A 14,360-nucleotide genomic window follows, 5' to 3' on the forward strand; every position below is an offset into this window, starting at 1 on the left:
ACAATTGCTCGGTTTACGGAGCACTAAATGTATTTTACACTAGTTTATAAAAATTATTTTAAAGTTCTCCTGAGACGAAGCTTCTTCTAGTAGGTCGAGCTTGGGTATACCATTTTATGGCCTTGAAAATAGTTGTTGTTTTTCATCCTTTCTTCGTGAAACTACAAGTTCTTCCGAGTGTCTACTTAACATTGCGAATCTTTATGGAAAATAAAACTCGTCTTTACGAAGTGTGAGAGAAAGGAAGTAGAAAATTGTTCTTTAACACTAGGTTTACGGAGAACTAAATTTATTTTGCACTACTTTATAAGAATTATTTTAAACTTCTCCTGAGACGAAACTTCTTCTAGTAGGTCGAGCTTGAGTACACCATTTTATTCCCTTGAAAATAGTTGTTGTTTTTCATCCTTTTTTCGTGAAACTACAAGTTCTTCCGAGTGTCTACTTAACATTGCGAATCTTTACGGAAAATAAAACTCATCTTTACGAACTGTGAGAGATAGAAACCAGATAGAAAATTGTTCTTTAACACTAAGTTTACGGGAAACTAAAAGTGACTATTTTGCATTACTTTATAGAAATAACAAGAACGTCCTACCCACATTCTCAGAAATATTCTCAAGATAATATATACCCAAATAAATTTGCTAAATAATTTCTCACGTATGCATCCTTAGAATCTTAATAATTTTAGATTAAAAATATTAGAACCCGTCATTTTGACGGGTCCCGTGAACCTAGTGTTAATCATCTTCATACACTCGAGACAATATACTGACATTCCTGAATTCGTTTAATCATCGTTTCTATCACCTAATACCACTACAGTGAATTCTCGATATATGTCAACAACATGTCGTCCAGGAGACATAACCGAGCCGTGTTATGTTTCCTCGGCGACCGAGGCCTCTCGAGCTTCGCGGCATACTGGGGGTAATTCCGCGACGTTTATCATCCAGACCTTGGCGACATATATAGAAAAGTCACTGTATTCACCTTATTCATTTCAAAAACAATTTCAACCTCTTAATCCATCAAACGCCAAATTATTATTTTTAAATTGTTACTCTAGATATTTACATGTTTAAGACAGTTTATGCCAAAAGTTAAATTATTTATTGTTATGATCGATTGAAAATCCTCATACGAGGAGGGTGGGGCCTGGAATCTGTTTTCAGTTGGTGTTATGCCACTCCTCAGTACAATCCGTGTTCCTGAAAAGGGGATCGTGGTACGTAATGATTTAAAAGGAAGCTTCTTCCAGTCGATCGATCTCGAACGCGTTCGTTTCCTCGAGCCGAGGAATTGCGTTTGATCCCGTGCTCCAGGTAGCAATAAAGTCCTTTCTTCGACCGAAACATCGAGTCGGTCAGGTGTTCAGGCGTCGCCGAGTAATCGTTACAAGCCGGTCGGCGTTATCAGTGCCAAACGCGCTTTCCACTGTCAAATAAATCTCGCGAGCAGTCGGTTCGATCGCGAGGTTCGCTCGGATCGACGGGGTTTCTAATTGGAGGTCTTCCCAGATGAAAGTTCCCGGCTCGTTTACGATCCCCGACTCGTTTATCGGCGCGGTTCTTTTAATCCGTGCGTTGCGGAGAAATTTCTCTCTTTCTAACGGAGCTGGTTTCCACGGTGCACGCCAAATCCAGACGCGGAAATCGCTATGCCGAACGCTATCCTAACCGTTCCGGCATTTCGTTCGAGCCCTCGTCGAACACTGGTCTCGATCGCCTCGGTTCAAATGAAGTTTCCCGTTGGAGGATCGTTGATTAATCGTGAGAAACGGTTTCAAGGTGGAGGCCAGCATCCTTTCCGGGCTCGGAGGAGACAGGAACGTTCCCGAGACAAGCTAGAGAGAGAGAGAGAGAGAGAGAGAGAGGCAGAGCTATAGTGTGGGCGACAGAGTTTCACATGACCGAGTTAGAGCCACAATGTTTTACCGGGGCCACGGTGCTCGTGACACCAGATATCGTTTTCACGTAGGCCGGCTGATTGCTCGCCAGGAGAGACTCTAATTGGCCAAAGGTCACAATCATGAAGCATAATTCCGTCCCACTGCCGCGGCAATTGCGAAGATCGTTCCCCAGATCCGGCCGATTGAGGCCCCCCCTCGATCGAGCCGCGATCGACGCGCTAATAAATCACAGATGGATCTCTTAATCCTACGGCCATCGCTGATGATCGGAAATCGCGCGGCTCTGATCGATCCGACACCCTACGGAGCTAAAATGAGAACCTGCTCGTTAATTGCCCGGAGAAAACCGGCTTGGGAAATTGTGCGCAATTTTCTAAGGGTGTAGAAACACGCTAAACAATTTGTAAGTCGTTTCTACGCCTCGTAATATCCTTTCGAAGAATTCGGAAAAATGTCCAGGATCAAAAATGAAAGAGGCACATTTTCGAAGGTTATAATTGACATAGACAATTTTCTATGGTCTCCTTCGTTCTTAATGACGCAGAAGTCATTTATAAACATTTCTATGGTATCGCGGGGTCTGTGCAAATTCTCTCAGGATCAAGGCCGGGCCTCGTAATATCCTTCCGAAGGATTCGCAAAAATCTCAATACCGAGAATCGAAAATGAAGAACAAAATCACGCTACAATCGACAAAGAAAATTTTCCATGGCCTGTTTCATTCTTCACCGTGTTAGTATAATTTCCAAAAATTTCCAGGATGGTCGAGGGTCCTGAAAAATCCCCTCAGGATCAAGACCAGGCTTCGTAATATCCTCCCGAAGGAATAGCAAAAATCTCAATATCAAGAATCGAAAATGAAGAACAAAACCACGTTATAATTGACAAAGAAAATTTTCCATGGCCTGTTTCATTCTTCACCGTGTTAGTATAATTTCCACAAATTTCCAGGATGGTCGAGGGTCCTGGCGAATCGCCTCAGGATCAAGACCAGGCTTCGTAATATCCTCCCGAAGGATTAGCAAAAATCTCAATATCGAGAATCGCAAATGAAGAACAAAACCACGTTATAATTGACAATGAAAATTTTCCATGGCCTGTTTCATTCCTCACCGTGTTAGTATAATTTCCAAAAAATTCGAGGATGGTCGAGGGTCCTGGCGAATCGCCTCAGGATCAAGACCAGGCTTCATAATATCCTCCCGAAGGATTAGCAAAAATCTCAATATCGAGAATCGCAAATGAAGAACAAAACCACGTTATAATTGACAATGAAAATTTTCCATGGCCTGTTTCATTCTTCACCGTGTTGGTATAATTTCCAAAAATGTACAGGATGGTCGAGGGTCCTAGAAAATCCCCTCAGGATCAAGGCCAGGCTTCGTAATATCCTCCCGAAGGATTCGCAAAAATCTCAATACCGAGAATCGAAAATGAAGAACAAAATCACGCTACAATTGACAAAGAAAATTTTCCATGGCCTGTTTCATTCCTCACCGTGTTAGTATAATTTGCAAAAATTTCCAGGATGGTCGAGGGTCCTGGCGAATCCCCTCAGGATCAAGGCTGGGCCTCGTAATAACCTTCCGAAGGATCGCAAGTATCTCAATATCGAGAATCGAAAATGAAGAACAAAACCACGTTATAATTGACAATGAAAATTTTCCATGGCCTGTTTCATTCCTCACCGTGTTAGTATAATTTCCAAAAAATTCGAGGATGGTCGAGGGTCCTGGCGAATCCCCTCAGGATCAAGGCTGGGCCTCGTAATATCCTCCCGAAGGATTCGCAAAAATCTCAATATCAAGACTCGAAAATAAAGGACAAAACCACGTTACGATTGACAAAGAAAATTTTCCATGGCCTGTTTCATTCCTCACCGTGTTGGTATAATTTCCAAAAATTTCCAGGATGGTCGAGGGTCCTGGCGAATCCCCTCAGGATCATGGCCAGTCCAGCGGGTCTTCCGGCGAGGAATTTCGTGTTCTCCGAACTGGTTCGCGCTTCCTTGCTCCAAAACAAGTCCGGGCTTCTCGGTGGATCGGCATCTATCCTGTGTATCTCGCGTGGCTTCGCCTTCGAGGAGGATTTTTTTCTGACCTTGGCCGATGCTACACCTCTCGGCATTCCAGCCTAATCGAACGACACACCTCTCACCGTGGTCGCGTCCCATAATCCATACTGGTTAGGAGCGCTGTATACCTTTAACCGGCGTTAGCCAGTCGACCACGAGATTAGGAAGCATGCTCGAGAGTATTATCGTGTCTTTGATGGGCCACGATCTTTTCGAACGAGTACCCTCCGAGAAGAATCTCCGATACAGCCTGCTAGGCCACCGGCTTTAGGATGAAATAAGTGGCCATAAATTCGTTGTTTTATAAAGCGGTCCTGCTTGACGGCCGTCCGTATTTTTTATGGGACTCCTGGCGTCTCTGTTCTTTTTTTTTTCTTTTTCTTTTTTGGTACTTTCTGGTTTCTATGGGAATTTGATGCTGGTAATTATTGTTCTCGACCGGTTCGGAGGTGGTTCATGCTAATGAGAAATTATTGACACGTTTTTTAAACGAGTGTAGCGTTGATAGTATTCTCTGAGATTTTTAAGAGCATCTGACGGTGGTTGGTAAATCGTTATTTGCATGCTTCATTTCGATAGGAAATTGTTGCCATCCTGGAGGGTTCACTGAAATCATTTTTTCCAGTGTTCGTGGAGATTTAACACTAGAACGACCGGAGCAGTCAAAGTGACTGCTTCCTAATTATTTATTTTACTATTACTGAAATTGTAAAAATGTTTTCGTCGGAAATTTTTTAACGAACCTCTTCATTCAAGCACATATTACAATAAAAGTTGTATGAAGTCCGAACGGGCACAGTCTTGTCACTGTTACAAAGCAATACACGTCAGTCGCATTTATTGCTCGGTCGTTCTAGTGTCAATATTGCTGGTAAATAATTCTTTGAGTTCGCAATGAGAGTTTAACAGAGGCAGTGAATAATTGTTGCAGGCAGAATGTTTATAACCGACCAGCGAACATTTTCTAGTTCACATTGGCGGTCAATAGTTCTCCGAGTCTTCCATTCTCGCGAACAAACACCAGTAGGTGATTATTTCAGTTCCTCTATTGATAATCAACTCAGATATATCTCGGCTCGGTTACACAGGAAACAATTCTCCGAGTTTTCCCAAGGCGTTTAGTGTCGATGGCAGATAATTCCCCGTGTTCAACATTGATAATTATACTGCGGATTTTGCGCATTTGTCGGAAAACTGAGCAGGCAAAACATAATCAAGAATAAAACGATTAAAAGAATTCTAGAGCAAAGCCATTGCTTTCAACCGTTATCAAAATTACAATCTACGTTTATTCGACTCGTGTTTCGGAAGTTACCGTTGCGCCGTTAAACAATTCCGCAACTTTCCCCGTAAAAAATTGCCAGACAAACGGGGATAGTGATTTCTAAGGCCGGGCGGTCCGGCCAATAAATAATTCCGGTTCGTGAATATTCAGGAGCCGGCGAGATTGATAAAAGCGAAGCAGGAAGACGGAATTCGATAGTGATTCAAGGACACCTGTCGAAACGGGCCCGCGAAAGTGAATTCTTTTTCGAAGAGTCCGCCCGGCGCGGCGCGGCGCGGCGCGGCGCAGCGCGGAGCGCACAGTGCACGGAAACGCGAACTTTCTTCGCGTAACCTACTTCCGGCGCAAACGGCAGGGAAGAAACGGCGTGTTCACATCGGGACGAAAGAGTCGACGAGCATAATAGAGACAAGATCTTCAAGACTGGTTTCCTCCGAACGACATTGTTATCAGTCGAGGGAAAATTAACCTGGTTTCTACGGTCGCCTCTAACTGGTTTGAATCCGCCGTTGTGGCCCGGGAATCATTTCACTCGTGAATTGAAATCCGTCGGGGAGGAAAACCCACTCGGAGGATCCACTCGGAGGATCCACTCGGAGGATCCACAGGCTTACAGCTGGCGTCTGATATTCTTTCGAACAAGCGGAGGATCGTCGGGAATATCTTCGTGAACGTTCCTCCTGCTTAATGGCCCTTTCGAACTACCGCAATTGACTCACCAACGACTACTGCTGGAAGTTACGGGCTCCACGACGTTCCCAAGCCGAGCGGTTGCTTAACAATGTGCCGCGGTTTTTTATGGACTCGTGTGAGGTCGCAGTTGCGTTTCTGCCAATAAATCCGAAGAAGTTGCAGCCGAACAGCATACTGTGTCAAGCTAAAAAATTCTTAACCCTTTGCACTCGAGTGGTGACTCGGAAGCACCACTGGAAATTGTTGTGGCATTGTTTCAAAGAAATTACAACAAATATTACAAAATATTTGTAACATTACGAAAATTGTTATTCAATGGTAAACATTTAAATATTACACTCGCCGAAATTTCTATAAAGTCATCGTCATTTTCATAGATATTTTTAAAATATTACAATTTCTGTTGCTTTATCGTATCTGGCCTTGTGCTTTGTTGACACTCGGATAGAAGGACCGCGCACTCAAGACCGCATTGTTTACTATTTACGTTTTTTTTAATTATTTCTGCGTGGTGCAGAACACAAGTGCGAAGTTTCTATAAAGTCACTTAGTGTTTCTCTGGATTCTGAGCAGAGAACTACGGGAAATTGCAAACATTCTAAAAGTATTAGTATTAGAACTCATAGAAATCCTGTTTTTTATAATTTGATTCGCGTGTAGTACAATGCCGAGAGGAAAAGTACTAACAATTGAAGAAAAAGCATCGATCGATGCTTATAAAAATATGGGCTGCTCTAATCGCGCAATTGCTAAGAAAATTAATCGGTCATATACTGTGATTAATAATTATATCAATTTACGTGAAAATTACGGAAAAAATCATTTTAAAGGTGGTAATAAAAAATTGTCAAAGAGACAACATTCATTATTAATGAGGTCTGCGGCTAAGGAAACGAAAAATGCAGCACAATTGCGAGCTGAATTGGAGCTCCCAGTAACAAGAAGACGTGTGCAACAACTTTTAAATTATTCTGGGCAATTTGTGTGGACAAAAATGCAACGTAAACCAGGCCTTAAAGAAACACATAAACAGGCCCGTCTTGATTTCGCACGGGCACACATGTCCTGGACGAAAGAGTGGGAGTCTGTCATTTTTTCAGATGAGAAAAAATTTAATTTGGATGGGCCTGATGGCTGTAAATATTATTGGCATGATCTGAGAAATGAGAAAAGTGTAACAATGAGTCGTAACTTTGGCGGTGGTTCCCTAATGATATGGGCTGCGTTCAATGCTGACAAAAGGACTCCAGTGTGTTTCATAAAACACAAAATGAATTCTGAAAATTATACGGATTTGTTAGACATGGTTCTAATACCCTTTACAGAAAATATTGAAGATGACAATTTTATTTATCAGCATAATAATGCTGCAGTGCACGCGTCGAAGCACACAAAGCAGTGGCTTCTTGAAAGAAATATCAATGTTTTGCCATGGCCTGCTTGTTCTGCGGACATAAATCCTATTGAAAATGTTTGGGGTATCATTGCGCGACAAGTTTATAAAAACTTCAAACAATACAACTCCATTAGCGAACTAAGGGATGCGGTGATTGAAGCATGGGCGTCTGTTAAAACAGAAACGCTACAAAAGTTAGTTTCGTCAATGCCCAATCGCATTTTTAATGTAATTCAAAAAATGGAGGTTACACTAAATATTAAAATAAATATAATAAAAAAACAATTGTTAATTTCAACTTTATCCGTATAAAACGAAACTGACATTATAGAAATTTCGCAGTCTGTTCTGTGTAAAATTATATTTTTGTTTTCTTTTATCAATAAATGTTATACTTATGTTTTGAAATCGGCGTGTATGCTTTCTTTATGTAATCCCGAAATGCTACCAAATACAAATTTTTCATTGGTAATGGTATAATTATAAGAATTCATTACAAAACACAGTGACTTTATAGAAATTTCGGCGAGTGTATATGTGTAAATCGGATCAGTTTCGTATGAATGAAATGAAAATATTCGAAGACGAAAGAAAAATTTAGTTTTAGAATGAAAATAGCGCCGAGTGCAAAGGGTTAAAACACATTATTCGAGAACGAATACAAGTTTAGGGGGTAGTATGACTATCGAGACTTCTAGGAATTTTTTTAAGTTTTCCAATTTCCGAACGAAGTCCTAGGATTCCCCAGTAGTCCCAATCGCGGGCGCATCTTCGCTCGGGAATTCTAATTACGTATCTGCGCGCTTCCGAGTGCCGGTCAACCGTGTTTCTTTTTCCTAAAGAAGGCTAAAAAATTGTTGAAACACATTATTCGAAAACGAATACAAGTTTAGAGGGTAGTCTGATTTCCGAGGCCGTCCATACACGGACTTTCAGGAATTTCTTTAATTTGTCCGACTTCCTAGCAAAGTTCCCGAATTCCCCAGTGGTCCCAATCGCGGGCGCATCTTCGCTCGGGAATTCTAATTACGTATCTGCCGGTCAACCATGTTTCTTTTTCCTCGTTGCGAAGCGGTGGCGGCGGACTTTCACGAGCGGTTAACGAGCCGGGCGTAATACGAATATTCCTTTTTTCCGAGTCGAGTAGAATCGAGAAAGGCATAGAGAGAGAGAGAGAGAGAGAGAGAGAGAGAGAGAGAGAGAGGGAGTGATATTAGGTGAATTTCAAAAGCGGACTGCGCCCATGGAGAACCGGTGGCTGTAATCGTTCGCGAGCTGCTTGCGTAAGTGATTGAATAAACACGATCACCGGTGGGAATAGGAGAGGAAAACGCGAGATTATTCTGTCTGGAAAAATTCGAGTAATTATCGAGCAGGTAGTGGACTTGAAAATCGCTGGTGCACGCCGCTGCGCTGCGCCGTGCCGCGCTGCGCCGCTTCTCGTGCGCGCTCCGCGGGAGAGGGAGAGATCCAACGATTGCAACTTGTTGATCGACAGCTCATGATTGGAGCCCGAGCGTTCGCACGCGATAGATAATTTCGTGATTGGCGTTCGATTTAAAAGACGCGCTAATGGCGTACACTTTCTTGGATAATTAAATACAGCGCAGGGCCGGCGATTATACTGTAATTTGCTGTCGAAAGTTCGGGCCTCCTTCCAGAGAAATTTTTCTCGCATATCTTCAACTAATTTTTAGGAAACTAAACGTTTTCTAAAGGCGATTAAACACAGGATAGAACGTTACGCCGTTTCGTTTTATTTTCTTTTTCCTTGAGAAAGTCATTTTTAAACCCTGGCACTACGATTTGTTTTACGGTTTCAGTGACTAGAACATTTTTGTAATTCGTGATTTCTTAAAGAGAGGAGAAAATTTATAGCCATTGTATGTGCTCTTCGATAGCTGTGCAGTAACAACGCCAGAATAAAATTTTATTTCGGTTTAAAGGAAATTAATCATATGCGCTTTCCAGTCGTCGATCAAACTTGGAAAATTGTTGACAGTTATTAATTATTTTGGAGGGTAGGAGATTGGGAAATTGCGAGGTCTTTACAAATATATAAATCTTTACAAATATATAAGTCTTTATATACATATATATCTAAATATTTATAATATATATACAAATTAGAAATTCAAAAAAGTGAATTTGATTTGAAAGAGGATGAATTGGTTCTGCAAAATGGTGAATTTGGAGCGCAAAACTTGTATAATTGCGGGGGAGGTTTGCTATGCTAGCGTTAGGAGCCAAAGGTAGAACTTTTTTGTAATTCGTAATTTCCTAAAAAAAGAGGAGAAAATATAATCTAATGTATATCCATTGTATGCCTATATGCTCTTCAATAACTGCGCATTAACAACGCCAGAATATAATTTTATTTCGGTTTAAAGGAAATTAATAACTAGACTGCGGATCTTTATGCAAAATAAAAAATATTTGAATTCGTTGTAATACACAGGGGGCAAATAAAAGATTTGATCTTCCTCTAATCATCTTGTTAAACTGAAACTAATACGCTGACGTCCATAAATGTTTTCAATATGGCCGCTGCTTTAAATTGTGCATACCCATTTTTATCATAAATGCATAAAATCCGCGGTCTATTAATAACATATTTATTAGACTCTGTTGAGAATCTTCGTCACGAGTATGACTGGATATTGTAGGTCAAGAGGTTAAGAGCCGAGGTTAGTCTTTTGCAGAGTTAGCAGATCGGTAACTGATGTATAATTTCCGTTCACAGCCTTCAGCCGCTGACTTAAGATCCGTCTTGATCTTGATCCGACGGGTCCTAAGTCTGTGACTAAACTTGTCACATTTTCTCCTCTGTATTATCGATATCATGAATTCTGACGGCAGAAACGTGCTTCAAGTTTTTGGCTTTATTTCGCAGAGAATCGAGACAAAGTATAGCTCAATTTGTAGCCGGAGATATTTTCTAGCGCGCGCTACTCTCGATTTCATCCAAGAAACTCATCCAACGGCATAAAAATCCTTGGATTCCGCGGCACGCGCATCGTCAAAAAATTTTTGGCCTACTTCTAACGCTTATGTTACCAAATATCCGCATAGTCTCGTCAGCTCGTGACCAGCGTGCGCTAGATTGAACCTTCCTCTTTCGAACGAGCCCTTTCCCAGCGAAAAATATTCTCATACAAGGGCGAAAAGTTGAGGCGCGTGAAACCATTTTTCGCCGATTTTTGTCGGTAACGTGGTGACTCTACCTTATCGCGAATCTACGGGGTCTTGGCTTTTAAGACTGGCTGGCTTTTTTAAAATTATTAGGAAAGCTACTGGACGCTAGATTGAACCTTCCTCTTTCGAACGAGCCCTTCCTCAGCGAAAAATATTCTCATACAAGGGCGAAAAGTTGAGGCGCGTGAAACCATTTTTCGCCGATTTTTGTCGGTAACGTGGTCGCTCTACCTTATCGCGAATCTACGGAGTCAAACCATTCTTTCATCGAGTGGAATAAAACTTGCCAGTTCTGACAAAAATGAATAGTCGAAACTCGAAACAGTGAGAATATTGAAATTTGAGAATATCACAGTAATATTTTCTTCGGTTTTAAAACATTTCGAATATTTCCGATGGTGTTGTGACGTCCTCTTTAGTATTTATTGGGATAGCCTCTTGTTTCGAGGAGTATAGGTGTCGGTAGACGCAGGAAGAGGTTGTTTCTCTGACTGACAGTTCAAGAGGTATTTCCTTCCCTGGTAACAATCGCGCTGCGACATCTGCGTGGCGAAATAATACGGAAATTATCGGGTTTAATGCGTGGCATTAGCGACGTCCCCGTTCCAGGGAAATATCGCGTTCTGTCGGAGAACCCGAATCCTACTTTCCCTTCGGTGATGAAAGATCGGTGGTTCGTAGCTCGGTGATGCTTTGCAGAAGTATGTACTCTGACTAACATATTTCAATGATTTATGATACAGAGAATCGCCGCGAATTACGACGCCTTGAAAATCCAACAAGATTTCCCACTGACGCCGCGATAAAAATTCCTGTCTTCAACCTCTTAATAAATCCTTGGTAAACATTGAATAAATACAAGATTTAAACTTTAGGAAGCGTTGTCCAACCTCATTTCATTTCTACATAAATCAATTTGCCGATACGCAGGATCCATATAGTGGTAGCGGTAGTTTTTCGCGAATGTCTCGAAAACTGTTAATTTGCGCCACAAAATGACAATTACATTTTATGTTCAGCGTGTCAAAACGCGTAGAATGGCGTAGGTCACGTGTCGAAAGGAAAGGGGGCGTTTTCCCAAGTTCAGCCGAATTCGATACAAGCTTAATCATTTAAATCAAGCTTTAATCGAACGCCAAGGCGATCAAATGCGAGAAACATAAACGGCTCATACATTTCACAGTGTTATGGAATCTATCATACCGCAATATCCCAAGCGCGGTATGCTCAAATCTGGCCGCAGCTGTTCGACATTCCCAAAACCTAATTCGCCGTAAACATTCCGGTCGGAATTCGCGAGCCGAACTCGGCGCCGATAATAATTTAGATCGCGGAATAGAAAGTCTCGGAGGATCAGAGAAAACCGGGTCCGAATGCGTAGAACTAGGAAGAAAATGGTGGACAGGCTCCGGTGCCTGCCAGGCATCCTCTTTTCAAACACGGTTGACATATTCCTGCGGCTTCGTCGCGCAAAACCAGCACTTCCTCTTTCCCGTGGTAATCACCTCGCCGTAACCGGCCCGCGTTGATTAACAATAATAATTCCCGGCGCTCTTCCTCGTCGCCGAGGATGTGGTAATTCGACGCGCGCGACGTTAATTGCCCGGGCTTTCATCGAGATTAAGGTATCAACACTCTCGCTCGCGTGGATCAACCAACACGGAGATCATCTTTCTCTGTTATCCGCGGAGAAACGGAGACCCCGATGGTTCTCAATGGATTTATCTCGTTTATGCTACCGGTGATCGTTTAACCACTTCGGCTGGATGGGTCTTAACGAGCTTGCCCCGTTAACGGCGATCGTTCTAAAAGAATTTATTTAATTCCGTCCGTAATGAAACATTATTTCGTCGCTTGTAATACTCTTCGAGTTCACAAGAAGCGATACCAGACAATCTATATTCTGTAATTACTGTTACTTGATTGGGGCGGGTGGCTCAAATGCGCTCGATTAACTCAATTCGAATTTTTTCGTTCGGTTCAATTCATTTTAAGCGTATGGAATTTAGCTTATTACGTTTTTAATTAGTATTAGGGGAACCGTAGGTAATAAATTATTTTGAAATCTAAAACAAACTTTGTGGTAAATTCAAGTATTTATTTCTTAATTTATTATATAATCTTTTCTGCAAATTTTCAATCCCCTTCTTATAGAAATTGATTACTTATAGGAAGCGTAGAAACTATATTGAATAATGCTGTGGCAGTTAGTGTTGTCTTCTTCAATTTGCCATTCGAGTAGAAAGATTTCAAAGTAGAAAAATATGCAATTCTATTTGATTATTATTATAATATTGTCATTGGTGAACAGTCTTGCACTTTCCGATTACTACCACGGTTCTTCAAGTATAAAGTGCATTAGAAACCATGTTTTGGAAACACACGTGCGAGCCACATGCTTGAATAACACGTCCGTCGTTTCTCTCTTTTCAGCGGTATTCTGAGCCGCACAAAATGTCCGACGTTCCCCGGCGTTTCTTTTTAAGGAAAAGTCGAGTTTATTGCTGGAGCGATGAAATATTTTCGAGCATCGGCGCGTTCCGTTCTTGCCTCTCCCTGAATTCCTGGACCCCGAGGAATGGGTTCTTAGACACTTTTCTTTCGCAGTTTCCGTTCCGTTGATCTTCGTCGGGGAAACTGGCACGGATCCAGGCCGTTTCGATGAATAGTCCGCGCAACTTTAGTGCTCGTAAACTTTGTTCCATTTCTGTCGAACCTCGAGAGCAAATTAGCGTGAAGGTACGCTTAATTGGGTAAATTGGCGGCGATTAATTTTGGTTTCTGCCGGCGGTTCTACGAATTCCTCCGAGAACAAAGAAAATCTTGCCTCTCGAGCCGTGGAACCTCCTACGTCAATCATCTTTTATATTCGCCATTACACGATGCTGAAAAATCCTAGACGAAAAACTCACGCATCTCTTGCGGATACTCACTTCGTACATTTTTGTTTTGTTCTCAAGTCGTTTCTCTGGTCTAAGCAAACTTTCTATTAAAGAAGAATGTATGTTTAGTGAGTTATGAGAATGTTTATTGTTTAGGCAGTTTGTAACAAATTCTAAGGTTTCTCAATTTTTTATTCTTCTACTTTCTTCTAATGGGAGAATCAGATATCACGTGCTCGAATTAACCAGGAGTTTAAGATGAAGAAGATATTAAGATGAAGTCTTTTAGAATTTAAAAACTATTAAAAATTCTTTTTTGGAGATCAAATAGGGTTGATGAGGTTTGAGCTGTAAATTCTTTTGAACACCTACCAAGCATTAACAGTATCTAGTAAATATTGCCTTGTAAAAATGGCAACCCTAAAATTAAGATTGTCCCCAATTTTCAATATAATAATTGCTTGGACAAGGAAATTTGTAGTCCATGAATGAATTTTTATAGTTTCAATAATTGTAAAATATAAAACAGGTCATTTTGACCGTGGTAGGTTTAGTGTTAAAAAACGAAACATGTTTAACCTTGAAGAGATTTTATCTTTATGGGGTTTGATCTTGAAGAGGTTTAATCTCGACGAGGTTCGAACAACAAATTCTTTTCATTTCCATGTTTGTTTCCAGAGATGCGAAGCGAGGTAGGAGAATGGCTGCCGACCTGCGTGGGTTCACCGATATGCATCCTCTTGCTGTCATGGTCGCTGCTGATCTATCAGAGCCAGCCATCCTCAGCGAAACGGAAGATCGATGTGTTCACAGTGGCCATTCTCTCGGAGAGTCTTGTGCACCAGCTTGGGCTCCTTCTCTACGCGATCCTCACGTTGATTCGGCCAAGTAACCATTTCGGAGGTAGCTACACCATGAAT

General features: G+C 41.5%; 1 protein-coding gene across 8 annotated transcripts in view; it reads left to right on the forward strand.

Moving 5' to 3' along the window:
• Positions 1–14,360, forward strand: part of LOC143360705 (uncharacterized) — a 55,374-nt gene that overhangs the window by 10,724 nt on the left and 30,290 nt on the right. For all 8 annotated transcript variants that reach the window (XR_013083327.1, XR_013083329.1, XR_013083333.1 and 5 more), the window contains exon 2: positions 14,119–14,343. Coding sequence is in view for 2 of the 8 variants with exons in the window: in XM_076799835.1 (XP_076655950.1) it covers positions 14,121–14,343 (223 nt within the window). In the remaining 6 variants the exon portion in view is untranslated. The remainder of the gene's footprint in view (positions 1–14,118; positions 14,344–14,360) is intronic.

Source organism: Halictus rubicundus, chromosome 1 (genome assembly GCF_050948215.1).
Source record: "Halictus rubicundus isolate RS-2024b chromosome 1, iyHalRubi1_principal, whole genome shotgun sequence".
Taxonomy (NCBI): Eukaryota; Metazoa; Arthropoda; class Insecta; order Hymenoptera; family Halictidae; genus Halictus; species Halictus rubicundus.